The sequence below is a fragment of the Neoarius graeffei genome, chromosome 4, assembly GCF_027579695.1.
Source record: "Neoarius graeffei isolate fNeoGra1 chromosome 4, fNeoGra1.pri, whole genome shotgun sequence".
In the NCBI taxonomy this organism is placed as follows: Eukaryota; Metazoa; Chordata; class Actinopteri; order Siluriformes; family Ariidae; genus Neoarius; species Neoarius graeffei.
The window spans coordinates 15175369-15200210 of NC_083572.1; the positions used below are offsets into that span (position 1 = coordinate 15175369).

A 24842-nucleotide genomic window follows, 5' to 3' on the forward strand; every position below is an offset into this window, starting at 1 on the left:
CTCTCTTTTACTCACTCATATGGCAACACTGTACAAGAATCATAATACTCCTATTCAACATTTATTTGTTTATTTTTTGTCACGGTTCACGTAGGAGTACCCGATGCATTTTTAGCAATAAACTCCTTGAAGCCAGAGTTTTTGCACTTTTCTTATCTCATATGTGATTTTCTACTTTTAGACTGGATTATCTTATATCTTATTATATTTGTGTTCAGTTTTTTCCTTGTGCTTATTGTCTCATCTCATTATCTCTAGCCGCTTTATCCTTCTACAGGGTCGCAGGCAAGCTGGAGCCTATCCCAGCTGACTACGGGCGAAAGGCGGGGTACACCCTGGACAAGTCGCCAGGTCATCACAGGGCTGACACATAGACACAGACAACCATTCACACTCACATTCACACCTACGCTCAATTTAGAGTCACCAGGTGCTTATTGTTGTTTTCTAATTTACATTAAAAGATCTAGATTTCTCATTCTTTTTTTTCTTATTTTATGTACAAAAAAAGTTGCATTTTTTAGTTCGAGTGCATTACAAGTGTCTATGATTGAACTCACTATTCACTCTTAAATGTGTAGTTTTTGAAGAATTTGGTTAGTTAAAAGGAGACATGTAGATTATGCCTGGTGTAGTTTCAGGCCTCAATGTTAACTTAGGGCAAATGGCCTCAAAAAATCCCCCCCCCCCCGATTTCCTTTTGCCCTAAAATTTTGCAGTATTTCAGCAAGGTTTCAAGTACGCAGTTCAAGGCAATACTGATATGATTTCTAGGGGTATAATTGAGTTATTTAGACAAAAGTACGTTATTTTTTAAATTATTTTTAAAAAACAACATTTATTTTTGCAACAAAAGAACAAGACAAGCCCTGAAAACATGAAAAATAAATCAATGTCATATATGTAAAACCTACATACGGTACTAGTACGTAATGCATCTTTTTATACAGAGTTTAGGACACAAAACACACTTTGTTTTGCCAATAACAATGACTAGCAATACCGCAAAGATGAATTATAAAACTAAAAACATTATAAAAAACAGGAGTCTGGACTGCAGTACTGTCTTATTCAGTTTGCCATTGCATTTAGGAGGAAATTAAACAACCTTTTCGGGTGGTTTACTATTTGAGACACAAAAGCATGTCTTTCCATTCATTGAATGTACTTACCACTAGCTTTTTTACATATATGTGGACATCCTGAAGTCAACCCGGGAAAACGTAGAGGGCACCAGCGACCACTCATAGTAATGAAAAGCACAAATGCGCATGTGCACCTGAAGCGAGCCAATCAGAATCACCGTTACAAATCGGGAAGCAAAAAAAACAAAATGGCGATCACAGGGGAGGCGAGGATGCTGGTTAATACGTCTTGTTTTTTGTAATGCACTCACTCGAAAATCATTTTTGTGCTTAAAGAAGGCTACCATAGGTGTGCCCGAACGGGTCTAACTCGCTAAAATACTTCTGCCCGAGCGTCTAGGTCGGGCAAATCAGGCATTCGGGCAATTAGTGGCATTGAGGCTTGAGTTTACACATTAATGACATTTCTTTGTTTGGAAGATAGTTCAAATATGTCTTAAAATGTGTGGTTTTCAATTTTGCAATTAAATGACAGGCTAATGTAATATCAATATCAAGAGACATAATAACACTGGACTGGGTGATACGAACAGAGACATAGATGAAGGCAAGGTAAGAAGGGAAGGAATTCGTTTCTTGGAACCACCAGAAATAGTTCAATAAACCAAGAGAGAGAGAGAGAGAGAGAGAGAGACAGACAGAGATTTTCGTTGACACTGCAAAAACAATTCCCACTGAGATTAGCTAAAATACATTTAACCTTTTTGAAAGTATAAAATTAACAACTGGGTAAGATATGGATCAGGATCACTTGAAAGCAATAAAAAGTTGGAGAGCTGGAGATGATGATGAAAACTATGTAGCAGAGCTTTAGCACCAACATCTTCATCATGGAAAATCTTGATAAGCAAGCATGTACACTATCTGATGGCAAATCTCCAAAGTTTCATTGATTTTAATATTTCTGTAGTAATTTCTCATAAACACCAGTGCAAGGTTTTCACTGAGCTCAGCAGAGACTCCCAGTACAATTGCTGCTACTGTATTTGGTCAATATGACAGCCAAATAATACAAATGCTGCTCATACACACACACATATACACACACACAAATATATATATATATATATATATATATATATATATATATATATATATATACACACACACACACACATGAGGGTAAGCCACAAAGTTCGAAGACAGATGTTATAATTTCAAAAGGTGTGAAAGACATCCCCCAGAATTCTACAAAGAAGGAATTCCTACAAAGAAGGAATTCAATGATGGAAACACCGCTTGCAGAAGTGTTTAAACTTAAATGGAGGATATGTAGAGAAATCGCTTTGTTATTTTCATAAATAAAGATTTTTTTTCCCATTTGTCTTAGAACTTTTTGACTTACCCTCGTGTATATATATATATATATATATATATATATATATATATATATATACACACATACACTACCGTTCAAAGGTTTGGGGTCACCCAGACAATTTTGTGTTTTCCATGAAAAGTCACACTTTTATTTACCACCATAAGTTGTAAAATAAATAGAAAATATAGTCAAGACATTTTTCTGGCCATTTTGAGCATTTAATCGACCCCACAAATGTGATGCTCCAGAAACTCAATCTGCTCAAAGGAAGGTCAGTTTTATAGCTTCTCTAAAGAGCTAAACTGTTTTCAGCTGTGCTAACATGATTGCACAAGGGTTTTCTAATCATCCATTAGCCTTCTGAGGCAATGAGCAAACACATTGTACCATTAGAACACTGGAGTGAGAGTTGCTGGAAATGGGCCTCTATACACCTATGGAGATATTGCACCAAAAACCAGACATTTGCAGCTAGAATAGTCATTTACCACATTAGCAATGTATAGAGTGGATTTCTGATTAGTTTAAAGTGATCTTCATTGAAAAGAACAGTGCTTTTCTTTCAAAAATAAGGACATTTCAAAGTGACCCCAAACTTTTGAACGGTAGTGTGTGTGTGTGTGTATATATATATATATATATATATATATATATATATATATATATATATATATATATATGCATTAATATGGATCCACAGTGGACCATAGGACCCAATTATCTGGGAGCTGGACCATTCTGAGCACAGTCATGACTCCAGTGTGATAGTGGCATGGTAGTGTGTGTAGTGCTGGTACCAGTGTATCAGACACAGCAGTGCTGATGGGGTTGTTAAGCGTTGTACACTTACTGGACTTTTATAGACATACCCACCTTTCTGGTTCACACTGTAAGCTGTAACTTTTTTTTTTTCCAGCATACATAACCTGCGTTAGGTGCCCTCTAACGATTCATCAGTGACCATTTTCTTAATATTGACTGAATATTTTTGGCTGGTGAACTGTTCTCAAATCAGCAGGAACATTGTTTAAAACCTGCAGAAGTGTACCTGTGCCATATGCTACTATTAGCATTACCACATGGAAATTTCAAGTTGGGTTGTTTAAATTGCAGCGTAATGCATTTTAAAATAGTATTTCCTGCTGATTTAAACGCTTTTTATTTCATCAAAATTGATCAAGTACTTCCAGAAATACGAAAACTGCAAGATGCAGGATTGGGATGATTTCTTGGATCCAGGTTGTATGTAATTTTATTATATAGACACGAGTGTTTTACTGGGAAATATGCCTGTAGCGCGAATCGCGTGTGGGTGGAGCACAGAGGACGGCAGGACAGAGATCAGGTTTGTTAACCGGCTTTATTGCCACACTTTTCAGAGTTGCAACACTGTTTTCACTAGCGCGAGAGACACACACACACACACACAGCGTCTCGTCCGGCTCTCCCTCTGCTCTCGCTCTCCCTCCTTAAATAGGGCGGTTTACTGGGGAGAACACACAAAACACAGGTTAATGACACTCAGGTGAAGCGATTCTGCCACTTACCTTCCCCAACTCCGCCCTCCTGTCACAGACCGGTGCTTGACCACGCCCCCGCTGCCACATACCCCCACCGCCCGACTCAGGCCGGGCGCCCGTCCGGCCCGCAGCCGACTCCCCCCCCCCTTGACGGGAGAGGAAGTCCGCCACGACCATCTGCGCCCCCGGCCTGTGGACCACCTTGAAGTTGAAAGGTTGGAGCGCCAGATACCAACGGGTGATCCGCGCGTTGGCATCCTTCATGCGGTGGAGCCACTGGAGGGGCGCGTGGTCCGAACAGAGGGTGAAAGAGCGCCCCAGCAGGTAGTAACGGAGGGCGAGGACCGCCCACTTGATGGCCAGGCACTCCTTCTCGATAGTGCTGTAGCGCCCCTCACGCACTGACAGCTTCCGGCTGATGTACAACACTGGGCGGTCCTCTCCCCCCACCTGCTGGGACAAAACGGCCCCCAGCCCTCTGTCCGACGCATCCGTCTGCAACAAAAAGGGGAGAGAGAAGTCAGGGGAGTGCAAAAGTGGCCCCCCACACAGTGCAGCCTTTACCTCAGAGAAAGCCCGCTGGCACTGCTCCGTCCACTGGACCGGATCTGGCGCCCCCTTTTTAGTGAGGTCAGTCAGCGGGCTGGTGACGTCCGAATAATTAGGTATGAACCTACGATAATAGCCAGCCAGCCCCAGGAACTGTCTCACCCCCTTTTTGGTCTTGGGTCTCGGGCAGGCCGCAATCGCTGCTGTCTTATTAATTTGGGGACGCACCTGCCCGTTACCCAAGTGGAAGCCCAGATACCGTACTTCCACCCGCCCAATCGCACACTTCTTCGGGTTGGCAGTGAGCCCCGCCCGCCTCAGCGACCTAAGGACGGCCCTCAGGTGTTGCAGGTGCCGCTGCCAGTCATTACTATAAATGATTATGTCGTCTAAATAAGCGGCCGCATAGGTGGCGTGGGGCCGGAGGATCCGGTCCATCAGCCGCTGAAACGTAGCGGGCGCCCCAAACAGCCCAAACGGAAGTGTGACGAACTGGTGTAAGCCGAACGGTGTGGAAAAGGCCGTTTTTTCCCGGGATAATGGAGTCAAGGGGATCTGCCAATATCCCTTCGTCAAATCCAGTGTCGAGTAAAAGCGAGCCGTGCCTAGTCGATCAAGCAGCTCATCAATACGAGGCATTGGGTACGCGTCGAATTTAGACACCGCGTTGACTTTTCTATAGTCCACGCAGAACCGGACCGAGCCGTCGGCCTTGGGAACCAAGACCACCGGGCTGCTCCAGTCACTGTGGGACTCCTCGACGATGCCCATTTCGAGCATGGCCTGAAGTTCTTCCCGAACCACCTTTTTTTTGTGTTCGGGTAATCTATAAGGTCGGCTACGCACTACCACCCCCGGGGGCGTCTCTATGTGGTGTTCTATGAGGTTGGTGCGTCCGGGCCGGGGCGAGAACACATCCGAAAACTCGGCCTGCAACTGGGCGACCTCCGTGAGTTGGGTCGGGGAGAGGTGGTCTCCACAGGGGACCGGAGAGGTGCGAGATGCCAATGACCCTTTTTGGATCTCCGGCCCCAGCTCCGCCTTCTCCGGAACTACCGACACCAACGCCACGGGGACCTCCTCATTCCAGAGCTTCAGCAGATTGAGGTGGTAGATCTGTAGCGCCCCCTCCCTGTCCGTTCGCCTAACCTCATAGTCGACATCCCCGACTCGCCGTGTGACCTCGAAGGGCCCTTGCCACTTGGCGATTAATTTGGAGCTCGACGTGGGCAACAGGACGAGTACCTTATCTCCCGGAGTGAACTCTCTAAGGCGCGTGCCCTTGTTGTACAGGCGGGTTTGCCGTTCCTGGGCCTGCCGCAAATTCTCCTGAGTTAAGTGGGTGAGCGTGTGGAGTTTTGCGCGCAGATCCATAACGTATTGAATTTCATTTTTGCTCTGCGAAGGTCCCTCCTCCCAATTTTCCCGCAGTACATCTAAGATGCCGCGCGGCTTACGCCCATACAGTAATTCAAATGGGGAGAACCCCGTGGAGGCTTGGGGGACCTCTCGCACTGCAAACAACAAGGGTTCGAGCCACTTATCCCAGTTACGTGCGTCCTCACTTACGAATTTTTTGATAATATTCTTGAGGGTGCGGTTGAACCGTTCGACTAAACCGTCCGTTTGTGGGTGATACACGCTGGTGCGGATCGGCTTAATACCCAGTAGCCCATACAGTTCGGCCAGTGTTCGTGACATAAACGAGGTGCCTTGATCAGTCAGAATCTCTTTCGGGATTCCGACCCGGGAGATGACGTGGAAGAGAGCCTCTGCAATACTACGTGCGGAGATATTGCGAAGAGGCACCGCTTCCGGGTATCGCGTTGCATAGTCCACCAGAACCAATATAAAGCGGTACCCTCGTGTTGACCGATCTAATGGCCCGACGAGATCCATCCCAATTCGTTCAAACGGGGTCTCGATTAATGGTAGGGGGCGCAAGGGCGCTTTTGGAATGGCCGCTGGGTTTACTAACTGACATTCGCGGCACGCCGTACACCACTTACGGACGTCGCCGCGAATCCCCAGCCAATAGAATCGGGCCATTATCCGGGCGAGTGTTTTATCCTGCCCGAGGTGTCCCGCCATGGGATTAAAGTGAGCCGCCTGGAATACCAATTCCCGACGGCTCTTTGGAATTAACAACTGGGTGACACGCTCCTTCGTCTGAGTGTCCTGCGTCACTCGGTATAACCTATCTTTTAAAATGGAAAAATAGGGGAAGGTCGGGGTGGCATTCGGCTGGAGCGTTTGACCATCGATTACTCTCACTTGGTCAAACGCGTGTCGCAGAGTTTCGTCTCGCGATTGTTCCAGTGGGAAATCCGCGAGGGATTCCCCAATAGAAAGAGGAGGAGCCGGGGGCCCCTCACTCTGTCGCGGAGATGACGTAGACGGCCCTGCGACCGCAGCTCCAGCCAAAACGACACCGGGACCCCCCCCGGCTAACCGGCAGGACCCACTCTTTACTAGGTGTGCCATCAACCCCCGGAATCCCGGCCAATCAGTCCCCAAGATTAAAGAGTGGGTAAGGCGAGGATTAACCGCCGCCTTCACTATAGATTTGTCCCCTCTGAAATGTATGTGGACCGACACCAACGGGTAGCAGTGAACATCCCCGTGCACACACAACACCTTCACCCCTTGTGCTCCCCCCAATGCCTCGTCTTGCACCAGGCTTTGGCGGATCGAGGTCTGGTTGCAACCCGAATCCACCAACGCCTGATAGGTCGCCCCTTGTACACTTACCGGTATGCGATATGCTCCGGCCTGATCGAGGGCAGCCTCTGGCGCGTCGGGGATCCGCACCACCGCCCCCACCTCCATCGCGGCACACTGTTGCTGCAGGTGGCCCGGTTCCCCGCAGCGCCAGCAAACCGGCCCGGGCCTCCCCTCTGCAGCTGTGGACTGGGGGTCACTCACCTGAGGGGGGGGAGAGACAGACATAGAAGGGAGAAACGGGAGGGCACCACGGGTGCGGCGGGCCGGCTGGGGTGGGGCCGGCCCCCGCCTCCGTGGTGGGGGAATGGGGCGAGGACGGGACACGGGAGGAGGGGGAAGAGAGAGAGAGAAGAGGAGAGAGAAGAAGACATCCGTTGTCCTGCCGCCGGGACAGCCGCCAGATGATCCTCCGCCAGTCCTACGGCCTGATCCAGCGACGCCGGGCGGTGGCACTGGACCCACTCCGCGGTTCCGGCGGGTAGGCGGGCGATGAACTGCTCCAGCGCCACCTGGTCGATGATCCCCTCGGCGTCGCGATCTTCGGCCCTCAGCCACCGCCAGCAGGCGTCCCGGAGCTGCTGGCCGAACGCAAACGGGCTGCCGACTTCCTCCATTCGCAGCGCGCGGAAGCGCTGGCGCTGCTGCTCCGGCGTGCGCCCCACGCGCTGGAGGACAGCCCGGCGAAGGTCGGCGTAGGCCAGCCGGTGGTCGGCGGGGAGCTGTAGTGCGGCTAACTGCGCCTCTCCCGTCAGGAGGGGGAGGAGGCGCGCCGCGCGCTGTTCCATCGGCCACCCCGAGGCTTCGGCGACCTGTTCGAATAATGCGATGAACGCCTCGGGGTCGTCCTGCGGGCCCATCTTAGTCAAGGTGATGGGAGATGGGCCCGCGGCCGGGGCGCTGGTGGACCCCGCCGACGCGAGGAGGCGCCGGAACGCCTCACGGTCTTCCTGTTGAGCCAGTACCAGGGCTTCGAAGCGGCGCTCCTGCTCCTTCCGGAGTGTGACGAGCGCCTGGTGCTGGCTCTGCTGGGCCGTGGCGAGGGCGTGGACCAAGTCCGCGAACGGGGAGGATTCCATGGGGCTGCAGGACAGGTGCTCCACGGTCCCGGGTTTCGGCACCACTGTAGCGCGAATCGCGTGTGGGTGGAGCACAGAGGACGGCAGGACAGAGATCAGGTTTGTTAACCGGCTTTATTGCCACACTTTTCAGAGTTGCAACACTGTTTTCACTAGCGCGAGAGACACACACACACACACACACAGCGTCTCGTCCGGCTCTCCCTCTGCTCTCGCTCTCCCTCCTTAAATAGGGCGGTTTACTGGGGAGAACACACAAAACACAGGTTAATGACACTCAGGTGAAGCGATTCTGCCACTTACCTTCCCCAACTCCGCCCTCCTGTCACAGACCGGTGCTTGACCACGCCCCCGCTGCCACAATGCCACTTGTATTTTTCATACAAACTACATCCGGGACATGGAGAACTACAACCGTGATGTATTTTTGAATATGTCACTCGTCAGGATATCGATGAATTGTTTTGATAAATGTAGGCACTTTATGTTTGTGAATGTGTCTATATAACAAAAAGAAAATCACACGCTGGCTTGAAGATATGAAGTTTATCCTCTTGTGTTGAAAAACTTGTATTTTTCATACGAAATACATCATGGATCTGAGTGAAATATTTAAATAATATTGGCTGGCTTTGAGTGGGATATCAAATATATTCCATTCAGCTACCATGATATTGAACGAGTCGAAGACAAGTAGCTGAATGGAATATATCTGATATACCACGAAAAAAAGCCAGCCAACATTATTATTATACGTACACATTCCTTTTGGGTGTTCAACGAGTCTTTCTCTTTCAAAATTCTCTGAAATTCTTCCGTATTTAACAAAGCAAGCCTGGCGGCCATGTTTGTTTAGAAATCATGACAGTCGCTCGCGAGCACGGAAGTTTTACATCTCCGACGTGTGACATCATGTTGTCTTGACAACCATGCAAAATTGTAAACCATATTCAACGCTCATTCTCCATTGAGTAGTGACGTAATACATGTAGGATAAGCGATATGCTAACAGCATTGCATGCTATCGAGCCAAATGAATGAAACCCGCTAGAAGGGAATAGAACATGTTTTTATTCCATCAAAAAAGTGTATAGGCATCCGTTCGTCTTCGAGGACAATGACGTAGCACTAGGTGCTGTTCCACTTTCTAGAGTGGCTGAATAGGCCGAGTCTGGAGTGACAGTCTCTCACGCGTCTGGCACAAACAAATTCAGATGGAGCTCTTGAGAATGCTGCTCTCGCTTTCCGATCGGCTCTTTTCGCTTCGAGATGCTCGTTCCTGTCACTAGCACGGAAGTTTTACATCTCCGACGTGTGACATCATGTTGTCTTGACAACCATGCAAAATCGTAAACCATATTCAACCCTCATTCTCCATTGAGTAGTGACGTAATACATGTAGGATAAGCGATTTGCTAACAATATTGCATGCTAATAAACTAAAATGAATGAAACCTGCTAGAAGGGAATAGAACACGTTTTATTCCATCCAAAAAGTGTCCTGTATGTATAATAATTCCTGATATTTGTGTTTTCTCGCTGACTTGACACATGTTGTCAAAATGGTGAACCAGTTCAAAATTACAATTCTTTTGATTAACTTTCTTTTTTTTTGGTATGTGGATGTGTCCATATAATACAACCCCAATTCCAAAAAGTTGGGACAAAGTACAAATTGTAAATAAAAACGGAATGCAATAATTTACAAATCTCAAAAACTGATATTGCATTCACAATAGAACATAGACAACATATCAAATGTCGAAAGTGAGACATTTTGAAATTTCATGCCAAATATTGGCTCATTTGAAATTTCATGACAGCAACACATCTCAAAAAAGTTGGGACAGGAGCAATAACACTACGTTCACACTGCAGGGCTTAGTGCTCAATTCCGATTTTTTTGTGAAATCCGATTTTTTTGTGAGGTCGTTCACATTAACAAATATATGCGACTTGTATGTGATCCTCAGTATGAACGAAAAGCGACCTAAAAGTGTTCCGCATGCGCATTGCAGGATACAACGACGTCACACGCAGTGAGCATGGCCAGTGTTTACGGAAGTAAACCGCCCGGTTGCGGTATGACCCATCCAATCTAGCTTGAATAGCTGTATCCCCCCAAATGGAAATCAGCTCCCTAACCTCCGCGTCCTTCCATTGAGAAGATTCAGAACCTTCACAGCCCGAAGCGTCCCTCGCATTGATGTCATGCGCCGGGGCGCAGATACGTTTTTTGAACTGGGGGGGGACAAAAAACTGGGGGAGACAAAGCTGCCAGCAAACCAACCCCAACCCCGATATGCCTGTCAAACTTGTTGTGGGTTACCATAGCAACCAAGCTCGAGCTCGCAACCTGTGCAGTCTGCGCAGCTCAACCAACCGAATATCAGTCTTTGTTTTATGTGAGTTGTTGCAACTATGTATACACTGCTGTGCACCTCAATAAACCGAATGGTAATTAGTCTTGATTTTTCCGTGAGGTTTGCCTTATGCAAAGAAAGACAGCATAGACGTTTTTTCCTCCCTATAAGTGGGGGGGACCGAACGAGGTGAATTTAAATCTGGGTGGGACGAGTCCCACCCTCTATCTGCGCCCGTGATTATGCGCCATGTTGTTGTAACTTTTTTGAGAGACCCGCCGCCTACTTCAGCGCAGAATAGTGACGTTTGTGGCTTGTTGATGACGTGTAAGTCGGATGAATGCAACCTGGCGGTTCAGACTGAAGTCGCATATGAAAAGAGCGGATAGGAATCGGAATTAGGACCACATATCCAAACGGCCTGGGTCGGATTTGAAAAAATCGGATCTGTGTCGTTCATATTGTCAATAAAAGATCGGATACAGGTCACATATGGGCGAAAAGATCGGATTTGAGTCACTTCAGCCTGCAGTGTGAACGTAGCCTAAGAGGCTGGAAAAGTTAAAGGTAGGGATCGACCGATATGTTTTTTTCAGGGCCGATACCGATTATTATGGAATTGGGATGCCGATAACCGATATGTGCAACCGATAAATGTAAGCATTATAATTCACATGAAATTAAACATAGCACACACTGACACAGACCTTCATATCCATGAAATGTATGTTTAATTGTAAAATTGAACATGAAATTTTGTGCAGGGAGATGCCAGCAGCATTTGTACAATAAAGTCAAACATTAGTTAGAATAAAATGAGAAATAAAATAATAATAAAATAAATATTCACCAATAAAAAAATAAATCACTCCCTACTATATTACAGCTCACCATTTTCAGTGGAAAATAAATGAAAATACACTCTGGATTCTTTTACACTAAGAACTAAGTAAGACTTACCAACTTCAAGTAGTTTTTAAATAACAAATCAAGTGTAGGGAGCTGCCTGCAGCATTTTTTAAAAAGTAAAATCAAACAAAGTAGGCTATCACTCCCTATTATGTAACAACTTAACAAGTAACCATCTACGGCTCTGCTCCTTTAAGAGTATATCGCGTTCCGAATCAGAAGCGCTAGCGAGGAGAATCACTTGCGCAAGAGACTTAATTGATGTATTTCGTTCATTACCGTTTATCCAAGCAAGTGCGCATCCACGACACAATTCATTACTGAGCCCACAACAACCGTCCTGACAAACTCCCTACAGTATTACATAGCCTACTAGCACCATATCACACCTGGCGTGTTTAAATGTTCAAATAGCGCTTTATAAAGTTACTTAACATATACAAGCGCAATGCGCTTTTTGAGCACGAGTCACGTCATGAAGTTTACTCATCACCATAACAAATAGCCAGTAGGCTTGCGCTAGCCTACAGAACACAAACACTACGTTTTATTTCGTCTTCCCTTGACCACCTCTCTGTATGGCTGTCATTCTACTGTTCGAGTAGAACTACTGACACATTCACAACGTTTCCAGACGGGGATTTAAAAATGACTGCAGCCTACGTTATGCTGGGGACTGCTTACTATGGACAACATTACATGTAGTTTCAGCGAGACTAGTTGGTTGTAGGCTAATTCAAGTGCTTCCTTCCGTAAGCTAAGTTTGCCTGGCTACACAGATGCAAATGGACAATTTTAACAAGTAGTGGATGAAGAATATAAACATATAATGATGTTGTGCTTTTGCAACTTGTGTGTTTGTGACTTACTGCGGCAAAAGCAGCGTGTCCTTACCTTGAAGTGGGATCTGCTTCTGCCCGAGTGCCCATACGGCCGCCTTGAAACAGTTCACAGCGGTTAGCTACGCGTGTTGATTGGCTGTATCTCTTGTGCCGCTTCTGCCCGAGTGCCCATACGGCCGCCTTGAAACAGTTCACAACAAATCAGATGTTGTGGTGGGCAGGACCGTGTTCTTGAACTCAGAGAGGCGAGTGCAGGAAAGGACATGCAGTGACAGTCGCGTTAGGAACGAAATGGCTGCAAAAAGGCATGTTATCGGCATATCGGTGGAAATTATGGCCGATACCGATAACCCTAAAAATGCAGAATATCGGCCCGATATATCAGCCAGGCCGATTATCGGTCGACCCCTAATTAAAGGTACAAAAAAGGAACAGCTGGAGGACCAAATTGCAACTCATTAGGTCAATTGGCAATAGGTCATTAACATGACTGGGTATAAAAAGAGCATCTTGGAGTGGCAGCGGCTCTCAAAAGTAAAGGTGGGAAGAGGATCACCAATCCCCCTAATTCTGCGCCGACAAATAGTGGAGCAATATCAGAAAGGAGTTTGACAGTGTAAAATTGCAAAGAGTTTGAACATATCATCATCTACAATGCATAATATCATCAAAAGATTCAGAGAATCTGGAAGAATCTCTGTGCATAAGGGTCAAGGCCGGAAAACCATACTGGGTGCCCGTGATCTTCGGGCCCTTAGACGGCACTGCATCACATACAGGCATGCTTCTGTATTGGAAATCACAAAATGGGCTCAGGAATATTTCCAGAGAACATTATCTGTGAACACAATTCACCGTGCCATCCGCCATTGCCAGCTAAAACTCTATAGTTCAAAGAAGAAGCCGTATCTAAACATGATCCAGAAGCGCAGACGTCTTCTCTGGGCCAAGGCTCATTTAAAATGGACTGTGGCAAAGTGGAAAACTGTTCTGTGGTCAGACGAATCAAAATTTGAAGTTCTTTATGGAAATCAGGGACGCCGTGTCATTCGGACTAAAGAGGAGAAGGACGACCCAAGTTATTATCGGCACTCAGTTCAGAAGCCTGCATCTCTGATGGTATGGGGTTGCATTAGTGCATGTGGCATGGGCAGCTTACACATCTGGAAAGACACCATCAATGCTGAAAGGTATATCCAGGTTCTAGAGCAACATATGCTCCCATCCAGACGATGTCTCTTTCAGGGAAGACCTTGCATTTTCCAACATGACAATGCCAAACCACATACTGCATCAATTACAGCATCATCGCTGCGTAGAAGAAGGGTCCGGGTACTGAACTGGCCAGCCTGCAGTCCAGATCTTTCACCCATAGAAAACATTTGGCGCATCATAAAACGGAAGATACGACAAAAAAGACCTAAGACAGTTGAGCAACTAGAATCCTACATTAGACAAGAATGGGTTAACATTCCTATCCCTAAACTTGAGCAACTTGTCTCCTCAGTCCCCAGACGTTTACAGACTGTTGTAAAGAGAAAAGGGGATGTCTCACAGTGGTAAACATGGCCTTGTCCCAACTTTTTTGAGATGTGTTGTTGTCATGAAATTTAAAATCACCTAATTTTTCTCTTTAAATGATACATTTTCTCAGTTTAAGCATTTGATATGTCATCTATGTTCTATTCTGAATAAAATATGGAATTTTGAAACTTCCACATCATTGCATTCCATTTTTATTTCCAATTTGTACTTTGTCCCAACTTTTTTGGAATCGGGGTTGTATGAAGAACATTACACGGTGGTGCAAAGATCTGAAGTTTATCTTCTCGTGTTGAAAAAATACATTCACCACTCAAAGATAAACTTCATATCTTTGCACCACTGTATAATATCCTCCCTCTCTATTTTTTTTTGTTTTGTTTTTTTTTGTTTTTTATTTACATTTTTTGATACTTATTCTGCAATAGCTTTAAAAAACTTGGAGATATTTCCATGAAACCTGCCACCCAACAGGAAAATTTTATGCAGAATCCATTTTTGACATACTCTCTCTCTCTCTCTCGTGATATCCCACGTGTCTACCAACAATTTTAAAACACGTTTCTGCAGACATTAAATTGTATGGATTTTAATGTGTAATATATCATTAGAAGCAGGAAAGGTTATAGCATACAGTATATTACTCTTCTTATGAAAACTTGCACAGTTCATGAATAACAAATATTACAATAATGCTGAAGAGGACAAATTTCAACTTACCGCAGAATTACATCGCTTTGGTTGCCAGCAATAAATAAGGTATTGGACTGAAGTTCAAGGTTTTCTCTGATTGGTTGTAATGCTGAAAAAGCAGCCAATCATACCAGGTCTCTCATGCAACGCTCAGAAAGCCAAGGTCCAAATAGTGAACCGCACAGACAACGATTTGTTCACGCTCTGCAGCCTGCAGCACTGCGAGGCCTGTGCTAGCGATTGATTTTTTTTTATTTTAACTCACCATAACGCCTGTACCATTTAATTAATGTACAGAAAAAATATACCAATGGAAAGCTAAATAAATGTACTTTCTTTTGATTTTAAATATGTTATATATACACTGCTTAATTACTGCATCGAGACGCCAGTCAAAAATGCTGCTATGTTTTTCTCCACTATTCGTGATATCTATCGCATATCCAGTGCTGTGTGCACGTGCCTGTGGTCATACTACTACTCTGCCAGTGTTACCACGATGCTAATAAAAAAATAATCACTACACAGCTTTTTTGTATACTCAGTCCTGACTGGTCAATTATGGTATTTTATGGTCTGTTATTTCTATATATAAAACGTTTCATATTTTAGATTTTTCAAAGTAGCCACCGTTGACCTTGATGATGTTTTGTACACTAGTGGCATTATCTTAACCAGCTTCATGAGGCTGTCGCCTGGAATGCTTTTCAATTAACAGGTCTGCCTCGTCAAAAGGGAATTAGTGGATTCACTCCTTACCTCCTTTAAGGGTTTGGGATCAAACAGTAAATAGTAAATAATACCAATACCAATGTAGAATAGTCCTATTCTACACCACAACTGTAGTAATCCATATGATGTCAAGAACCGCTCAACTAAGTAAAGAGAAACGACATCCATCATTACTTTTAAGACGTGAAGTATCTTTTAATGACTAAAAATAAAGAAAAAAACACTGAATTAGAAGGTATGTCCAAACTTCTGACTGTCCAAACAAATGAGCGTGATTTCAAACAAGCTGTTTTGTCAGTTCACTATTCAGAAAAGCAAGGGTAAATAAAATGAATAATTTTATCAAGTTGGTGAAAACTCTCTACTTTTCAAGCTAATGTCTCAAGCCCTGTAGCTACTCTCGTGTCCAATGATCTGTTTTCGGCTAATTAATTTACCTAAATGTATGTGACTGGGTAAACCGCAACAGATGATCTACTACAGAGCTGCTTCATGTTCTGAAAACTAAAGTCGGTGAACGATGGCCAGTTTTGTTTTGTTTTTTTTCCATATGCTTATCGTCGGGCGGCACAGTGGTGTAGTGGTTAGCGCTGTCGCCTCACAGCAAGAAGGTCCTGGTTCGAGCCCAGCGGCCGACGAGGGCCTTTCTGTGCGGAGTTTGCATGTTCTCCCCGTGTCCGCGTGGGTTTCCTCCGGGTGCTCCAGTTTCCCCCACAGTCCAAAGACATGCAGGTTAGGTTAACTGGCGACTCTAAATTGAGCGTAGGTGTGAATGTGAGTGTGAATGGTTGTCTGTGTCTATGTGTCAGCCCTGTGATGACCTGGCGACTTGTCCAGGGTGTACCCCGCCTTTCGCCCGTAGTCAGCTGGGATAGGCTCCAGCTTGCCTGCGACCCTGTAGAACAGGATAAAGCAGCTAGAGATAACGAGAAATAGGCGGCAGTTAGCGCTGTCGCCTCACAGCAAGAAGGTCCGGGTTCGAGCCCCGTGGCCGACGAGGGCCTTTCTGTGCGGAGTTTGCATGTTCTCCCCGTGTCCGCGTGGGTTTCCTCCGGGTGCTCCAGTTTCCCCCACAGTCCAAAGACATGCAGGTTAGGTTAACTGGTGACTCTAAATTGACCGTAGGTGTGAATGTGAGTGTGAATGGTTGTCTGTGTCTATGTGTCAGCCCTGTGATGACCTGGCGACTTGTCCAGGGTGTACCCCGCCTTTCGCCCGTAGTCAGCTGGGATAAGCTCCAGCTTGCCTGCGACCCTGTAGAACAGGATAAAGCGGCTAGAGATAATGAGATGAGATGCTTATCGTCTCATATTATCATTTCTGAAACAGCTTCAATGTCGTAGTTGTGTCACTAAACCTTGAGTCCGAGTCCAGTCTCGAGTCCCCAGTGTTCAAGTCCGAGTCATTAAAAAAATTTCGAGTCGAGTCCAAGTCCAAGACTCCAACCGCGCCATTTGACGGTGGTTGTTTCAGCGCCATTAACATGAGTTTGTTCCTGAACATGACGTATGAACATGTGAATGTGCATTCTCTTTGTCAGGGAGTGCAAAGTGTTCTGTCAGAGATGGTTGGGAGACGGATGTAAGTGCAGAAGGTGTGTTTATTAATACAAGATAAACAATCCAGAACGGCAGGCAAAATCGTAAAACAGTGAAACAGGCAATAGGTCGAGCGAGGTACAAACAGGCTATCGTAGACTTGGCAGAATCAAAGACAAGAAACAGGAAACCAGACAAGGAAATCAGGCTTGGCAACATGTCAGCAATGCAACTCAATACAGGTAGTCGTCGACTTATGACCTATGCAACTTACGACCGATCGACTTTACGACCGTCTGGTTATGACTGGCAAGTGTTTCCCAGCTGAGCTAGCTGAGCGTACGACAGTTTCCGCCCCAGCTCCAGGCACACGCGCAGTCTCTCTCGCGCTCCCTCGCGCACTCCGTCATGCAGTTTCCGCCCCAGCTCCTGGTTTATGAAACGAGCAAATCCTCCCGCCAGCCCGAGCGCTGCAACAGCTGATGATGACGTAGACGACCCACAGCCAAGCACCAACGATGCCAGCGGTCACTAAGTTTTGCATTTTGCTATGTTTTACATTTTAGTTTGAAACATACCAAAATACAAATGTTTTCTATTTTTCACACCTGTATTTCGTATTTTTTGTTTTGCACATATTAAACAAATTGCACTGTACGCAGTGTAGTATGCAGTGTTTGACTTAAACCAAATAATGAGCCAAGGTAATGAAGTAAGAAAATGTTGATAAAATAAGACTAAGATGATTACAATATCATTACACATCACAATATACTTACGTTCATTTAACATAGGCCGACTTACGACCAGATCGGTTTATGACCGGTCAGTCGTAACCAAACGCAGTCGTAAGTCGACGACTACCTGTACTTCGCAAAGTAAGTGTGTTTTCACAGTTTTTATATAGGCGCGCTGATTGCGCCTTAATCCTGTGCAGGTGCGAGTCATTTACGGCGCGCACGTGAGAGTCCGCTTGGTGTGCACGCTGTCCAGAACGCGCCCGAGAGTCTATCTGATGCATGCGCCAAGGTGCGCAGGTGTGACACTCTTGCACGAAATTAGTACAAAAATTAACGTAGATATAACTATCTTATGCCAAATTATTATGGCATGTTATAAAAAAATAAAGAAAAAATCCAAGTCCTCGTCTCCAATTTATGAGTCCGAATGCAGTTAATGCACGAGTCTGAGTCCAAGACCAAGTCATCAGTGCTCAAGTCACGAGTCAGACTTGAGTACGACAAGCCTGAACAGTTTGCTGGTACACATCAGGACTTATGCCATTATCTTCACCGAGCCAATGTCACTGTCCATGGTGCTGAGATGGCATTTGCTGCACCACTGCTTTATGAATACGGCGTGTGTAATAGAGACTTACCTTCAGCACCGACATCCATCTGTAAAGCAAAATCAATATTCTTTCATGCCGCATTAGCATGTAAATAGCCCGTGTAGATAATGGGCAGCTGCAGGGGCTTACATCCTTCTCTCTACTGATCCTAGAAAATATTACAACTAAAGCTTATTTCTCACCACGAGTGCTCATGTTCACAGTTTGGTGAATGGAACAGATATACATCAATGTCAACATACTACCCTGATTACACTTAAAAAACAGGATATTAAACGAGAAAGAGTGAAAAAAAATCACAAAACACTGCCTGTGAGACTTTGTGAATCAACTTGAATTTTTCCTCCTAGTCAAGTTGGAGGATTTTATGACATAAAAATAATACACATAGGATTATTTTGATTTTGTCAAGGGTGGCACGGTGGTGTAGTGGTTAGCGCTGTCGCCTCACAGCAAGAAGGTCCGGGTTCGAGCACCGTGGCTGGCGAGGGTCTTTCTGTGCGGAGTTTGTACCGTATGTTGTCCGCGTGGGTTTCCTCCGGGTGCTCCGGTTTCCCCCACAGTCCAAAGACATGCAGGTTAGGTTAACTGGCGACTCTAAATTGAGCGTAGGTGTGAATGTGAGTGTGAATGGTTGTCTGTGTCTATGTGTCAGCCCTGTGATGACCTGGCGACTTGTCCAGGGTGTACCCCGCCTTTCGCCCGTAGTCAGCTGGGATAGGCTCCAGCTTGCCTGCGACCCTGTAGAACAGGATAAAGCAGCTAGAGATAACGAGAAATAGGCGGCAGTTAGCGCTGTCGCCTCACAGCAAGAAGGTCCGGGTTCGAGCCCCGTGGCCGACGAGGGCCTTTCTGTGCGGAGTTTGCATGTTCTCCCCGTGTCCGCGTGGGTTTCCTCCGGGTGCTCCGGTTTCCCCCACAGTCCAAAGACATGCAGGTTAGGTTAACTGGTGACTCTAAATTGACCGTAGGTGTGAATGTGAGTGTGAATGGTTGTCTGTGTCTATGTGTCAGCCCTGTGATGACCTGGCGACTTGTCCAGGGCGTACCCCGCCTTTCGCCTGTAGTCAGCTGGGATAGGCTCCAGCTTGCCTGCGACCCTGTAGAACAGGATAAAGTGGCTACAGATAATGAGATGAGATGAGATGAGATGAGATGAGAAAACCTGGCTCAACATGATGCCATGGCAACAGGATTCTAATATTATTGTTAGCATGATGGCTACAACATTTCTGTCGAAATATAATTAATGAATTAAATTTTTTTTGAGGTTTTACTTCAAATAGACCAAATTTAAAAAAAATAAATTAATTAATTAACTGTGTCACAAAAAAGTACAACCAGTTTGAATTACTTCAGTAACAGCCATGTTTGTGTGGATCTGGGAGTGAATTTTATCAGATATTAGTAGGAGGAGGAGGAGTAAATAAAGTGTCCCGGTTAGTCTACTGTGAAATAAAATACCTTAAAATATTTTAGAGACGAATTCACGCTTCGGTAAACCGACAATTCTGAACAATTCGGTACTTTTCTGTGGCAGAAACGGGAATAAAGAGCGGCGCCTACCTTCAGCGAGGAGAGTCTCTGTGGGGTTTGTGCGTTCCTTCCCCTCCGCGCGCACAATTAAAAGAAAAAAAAGCGGGAAAACAGGCTGCGCGCGACGTCTTCACTGAGGCGAAATCTTTCTGAAAGCGTTCACAGAGCGCGCGCGCACCTCCTCTCGCGCCTCTCCTGGCATTCTGTTCTCCTCTCGCGGGACTTTTCTCTCCCCCTCTCTGTGCGTCACGTGGTACACCAGTCCTCCGAGTCAGGAGATAGTCCACACAGGATGAAGGCAGTGTATGAAAAAGCACACTGATGAAGGGAAGAATAATTTGAAGACCAGTAAATAAATGGAAACAGTAAGAGGGAGTCTATTCTATATGTCTCCCTTCTTCTGTCCTGGAGAGAAGCTGAGCATCCCTGGTTATTTGCCTGACTTGAAAGAACAAATAATAGCTGTAAATGGGACATGTACAGGGCGGCACAGCCCAAAGACATGCAGGTTAGGTTAACTGGTGACTCTAAATTGACCGTAGGTGTGAATGTGAGTGTGAATGGTTGTCTGTGTCTGTGTGTTCGCCCTGCAATGACCTGGTGACTTGTCCAGGGTGTACCCCCGCCTCTCGCCCATAGTCAGTTGGGATAGGCTCCAGCTTGCCTGTAGGACAGGATAAGCGGCTACAGATAATGGATGGATGGATGGATGGGACATGTAGGGGGTGGCACGGTGGTGTAGTGGTTACCAAGAAGGGCCTTTCTGTGTGGAGTTTGCATGCTCTCTTTGTGTCCGTGTGGGTTTCCTCCAGGTGCTCCAGTTTCCCACACAGTCCAAAGGCAGGCAGGTTAGGCTAATTGGTGGCTCTAAATTGACTGTAGGCGTGAATGGTTGTCTGTGTCGATGTGTTTGCCCTGCGATGACCTGGTGACTTGTCCAGGGTGTACCCCACCTTTCACCCGTAGTCAGTTGGGATAGGCTCCAGCTTGCCTGTAGGACAGGATAAGCGGCTACAGATAATGGATGGATTGATGGATGGATGGGATATGTAGGGGGCAGCATGGTGGTGTAGTGGTTAGCAAGAAGGGCCTTTCTGTGCAGAGTTTGCATTCTCTCTTCATGTCTGCATGGGTTTCCTCCAGGTGCTCCAGTTTCCCACACAGTCCAAAGGCATGCAGGTTAGGCTAATTGGTGGCTCTAAATTGACCATAGGCGTGAATGGTTGTCTGTGTCTATGTGTTTGCCCTGCGATGACCTGGTGACTTGTCCAGGGTGTACCCCCGCCTCTCGCCCATAGTCAGTTGGGATAGGCTCCAGCTTGCCTGTAGGACAGGATAAGCGGCTACAGATAATGGATGGATGGATGGATGGATGGATGGATGGATGGATGGATGGATGGATGGATGGATGGGACATGTAGGGGGCGGCATGGTGGTGTAGTGGTTAGCAAGAAGGGCCTTTCTGTGCGGAGTTTGCATTCTTTCTTCATGTCTGCATGGGTTTCCTCCAGGTGCTCCGGTTTCCCACACAGTCCAAAGGCATGCAGGTTAGGCTAATTGGTGGCTCTAAATTGACCATAGGCGTGAATGGTTGTCTGTGTCTGTGTGTCAGCCCTGCAATGACCTGGTGACTTGTCCAGGGTGTACCCCCGCCTCTCGCCCATAGTCAGTTGGGATAGGCTCCAGCTTGCCTGTAGGACACGATAAGCGGCTACAGGTAATGGATGGATGGATGGATGGATGGATGGATGGATGGATGGATGGGACATGTAGGGGGCGGCATGGTGGTGTAGTGGTTAGCAAGAAGGGCCTTTCTGTGCGGAGTTTGCATGCTCTCTTCATGTCCGCGTGGGTTTCCTCCAGGTGCTCCGGTTTCCCACACAGTCCAAAGGCATGCAGGTTAGGCTAATTGGTGGCTCTAAATTGACCATAGGCGTGAATGGTTGTCTGTGTCTATGTGTTTGCCCTGCGATGACCTGGTGACTTGTCCAGGGTGTACCCCCACCTCTCGCCCGTAGTCAGTTGGGATAGGCTCCAGCTTGCCTGTAGGACAGGATAAGCGGCTACAGATAATGGATGGATGGGACATGTAGGGGGCGGCATGGTGGTGTAGTGGTTAGCAAGAAGGGCCTTTCTGTGTGGAGTTTGCATGCTCTCTTCATGTCCGCGTGGGTTTCCTCCAGGTGCTCCGGTTTCCCACACAGTCCAAAGGCATGCAGGTTAGGCTAATTGGTGGCTCTAAATTGACTGTAGCTGTGAATGGTTGTCTGTGTCGATGTGTTTGCCCTGCGATGACCTGGTGACTTGTCCAGGGTGTACCCCACCTCTTGCTCATAGTCAGTTGGGATAGGCTCCAGCTTGCCTGTAGGACAGGATAAGCAGCTACAGATAATGGATGGATGGATGGATGGATGGATGGATGGATGGATGGATGGGACATGTAGGGGGCGGCATGGTGGTGTAGTAGTTAGCAAGAAAGGCCTTTCTGTGCGGAGTTTGCATGCTCTCTTCGTGTCCGCATGGGTTTCCTCCGGGTGCTCCAGTTTCCCACACACTCCAAAGGCATGCAGGTTAGGCTAATTGGTGGCTCTAAATTGACTGTAGGCGTGAATGGTTGTCTGTGTCTATGTGTTTGCCCTGCGATGACCTGGTGACTTGTCCAGGGTGTAACCCGCCTCTCGCCCATAGTCAGCTGGGATAGGCTCCAGCTCGCCTGTAGGACAGGATAAGCGGCTACAGATAATGGATGGATGGGACATGTAGGGGGCAGCACGGTGGTGTAGTGGTTAGCAAGAAGGTCCTGGGTTCAAGCCCAGTGGCTGGCGAGGGCCTTTCTGTGTGGAGTTTGCAATTTTTTCCCCATGTCTGCATGGGTTTCCTCCAGGTGCTCTGGTTTCCCCCAAAGACATGCATGTTAGGCTAATTGGTGGCTCTAAATTGACCATGAGTGTGAATGGTTGTTTGTCTCTGTGTCAGCCCTGTGATGACCTGGCGATGGTGTATCCCGCCTCTTGCCCATAGTCAGCTGGGATAGGCTCCAGCTTGCCTGTAGGACAGGATAAGCGGCTACAGATAATGGATGGATGGAACATGTGGGGTTATTTCAATGAAATAAGAACAACCTGACTTAAATATCTCCCTCACACGTTAGTTAGTCATTTATTCCTTCATTCATCTTCCGTAAGGGCTTTATCCTGTTGGATTCGGAGCCTGTCCTCACTGTCAGAAATAGGGATACAGTAGGAGTCCCGAGGTACAATCTACATTAATATACCTTAGGTTTTCTAGCACAAAATTAAATATTACAGAAAAAAAGCTTGTATCTGAGCAGCATATTACATAAGAGAGTACTTTTCAGATTAAAAAAGAAAACCTAATGAAGGTTACTGGGTTTTGGTGCAAAATTAAGAAGTGAGTGTGACAGTCAAAGTGTCCAGAAGAACTGTGGCTGGTTCTGCAAGATGCTCAGATGACTTTTTTAAAGCAAAGGGTCGTTTCATCTCAAATATTGACTTTGTTTCATTTATTATGGCTTACTGCTGACTGTTTATAGTGTTTTTTAATGTTGAAACATTTCATTCTTTTTAAGCCATTTTTGGTGTACAGCATTTTTTTTTTACATGTGCCTCAGGCTTTTGCATAGTACTGTATTTAAACTTGACATTGTAATGCCTATCATCCATCCATCCATCCATCCATCCATTATCTGTAGCCGCTTATCCTTCCTACACGGTTGCAGGCAAGCTGGAGCCTATCCCAGGTGACTACGGGCGAAAGGCGGGGTACACCCTGGACAAGTCGCTAGGTCATTGCAGGACTGACACATAGACACAGACAACCATTCACACTCACATTCACACCTACGGTCAATTTAGAGTCACCAGTTAACCTAACCTGCATGTCTTTGGACTGTGGGGGAAACCCACGCGGACACGGGGAGAACATGCAAACTCCACACAGAAAGGCCCTCGCCGGCTGCTAGGCTCGAACCCAGGACCTTCTTGCTGTGAGGCAACAACGCTAATCACTACACCACCGTGCTGTTCTTATCATCAATCATCGATAATTCATCTCCAGTTATATGATTCAAAGTGTATCAAGGTCAATCAAGGTTTAGATTCGTGAGTCTCCTTGTAAATATGTACATTTAAACAATCTGAGGAACTCTTGTAGGTATGAAAGTTTTTCAAAACCAACTGAAATTTAATAAATATCACATTTCTTGTATAAATGATCATATGATCATATCTCTGACATAAACTGTAATTTATGCTTAGATGGTGCGTAAACATTGGAACATATCGCCAAAATTATTTTTATTTTCATGAACAAAAAACAATAGTTCTTCCATCACTAATATTGAAGGATCCTTAGCTGTAAGCTTATAGAGCTTAACTAATTTTTAGGCCTGAAAAACAAAATCCTTCAAGCGTACACTGATATCTTTGACACACTACTGAAATCTATTTTCAGCTACACACTGAAAAAATAAATTGTCATGGAGATAGAGCACCAACTTGAAGATGCAGCTTATTCACAATCAACTGAACATGCATAGCTTAATAAATCGTAGTTAGGCACAATATCTGTACCCCCTGGCAATAGAGATTTCACTTTGGGCCATTAGGAGCCATCAGACTTATAGCCTTTCTGTCATGTCAGTAGATGAGGCCAGTGCTATAGTGGTAGTATCTATATTTAGAAGCCACTGCTGAGACAGTAACATATTGCCTTGCCCATTATTCAATACCATATGCTGTGCTAGCAGTTTTTGTTGCACATAAGTGGAAAAAAAAAAAAGGTTTGGTGTGTTGAAGAACATCCTGGAACAGGGACGCAAACTGTCGTCTTGTATCTCGAAGCTTCAGTTGAATTTTCATGACTATGCTGGGTGGAATTAAAATATAATAGAATTCAGGTCTAGTTGTTATTCTTAGTAAAACAGAAAATTGTCTGTATTTTCTATCTCTATTTTTTTTGAGCAAGTGCTTATATTTAAAG

The 24842-nt window shown here is 45.9% G+C and overlaps 2 protein-coding genes across 2 annotated transcripts in view; both read right to left on the reverse strand.

The window, feature by feature from the left end:
* The window catches only part of cacng5a (calcium channel, voltage-dependent, gamma subunit 5a), a 90694-nt gene extending 70781 nt beyond the window's left edge, over positions 1–19913 (reverse strand). The window contains exon 1 of the mRNA XM_060918140.1: positions 19872–19913. The gene's annotated coding sequence lies outside the window, so the exon portion shown is untranslated. The remainder of the gene's footprint in view (positions 1–19871) is intronic.
* On the reverse strand, positions 3892–8516 carry LOC132884312 (SCAN domain-containing protein 1-like). The gene is made up of 2 exons (XM_060918139.1): positions 7287–8516; positions 3892–3952 (listed from the first exon to the last, which is right to left on the reverse strand). The coding sequence occupies exon 1, from the start codon at positions 8333–8335 to the stop codon at positions 7457–7459; it is 879 nt and encodes a 292-aa protein (XP_060774122.1). The 5' UTR covers positions 8336–8516; the 3' UTR covers positions 3892–3952; positions 7287–7456.
* Positions 19914–24842: the final 4929 nt, after the last annotated feature.

Excerpts from the sequence above, each read along its gene's own strand:
- LOC132884312 (XM_060918139.1), bottom strand. The coding sequence starts at position 8,335 with ATGGAATCCTCCCCGTTCGCGGACTTGGTCCACGCCCTCGCCACGGCC.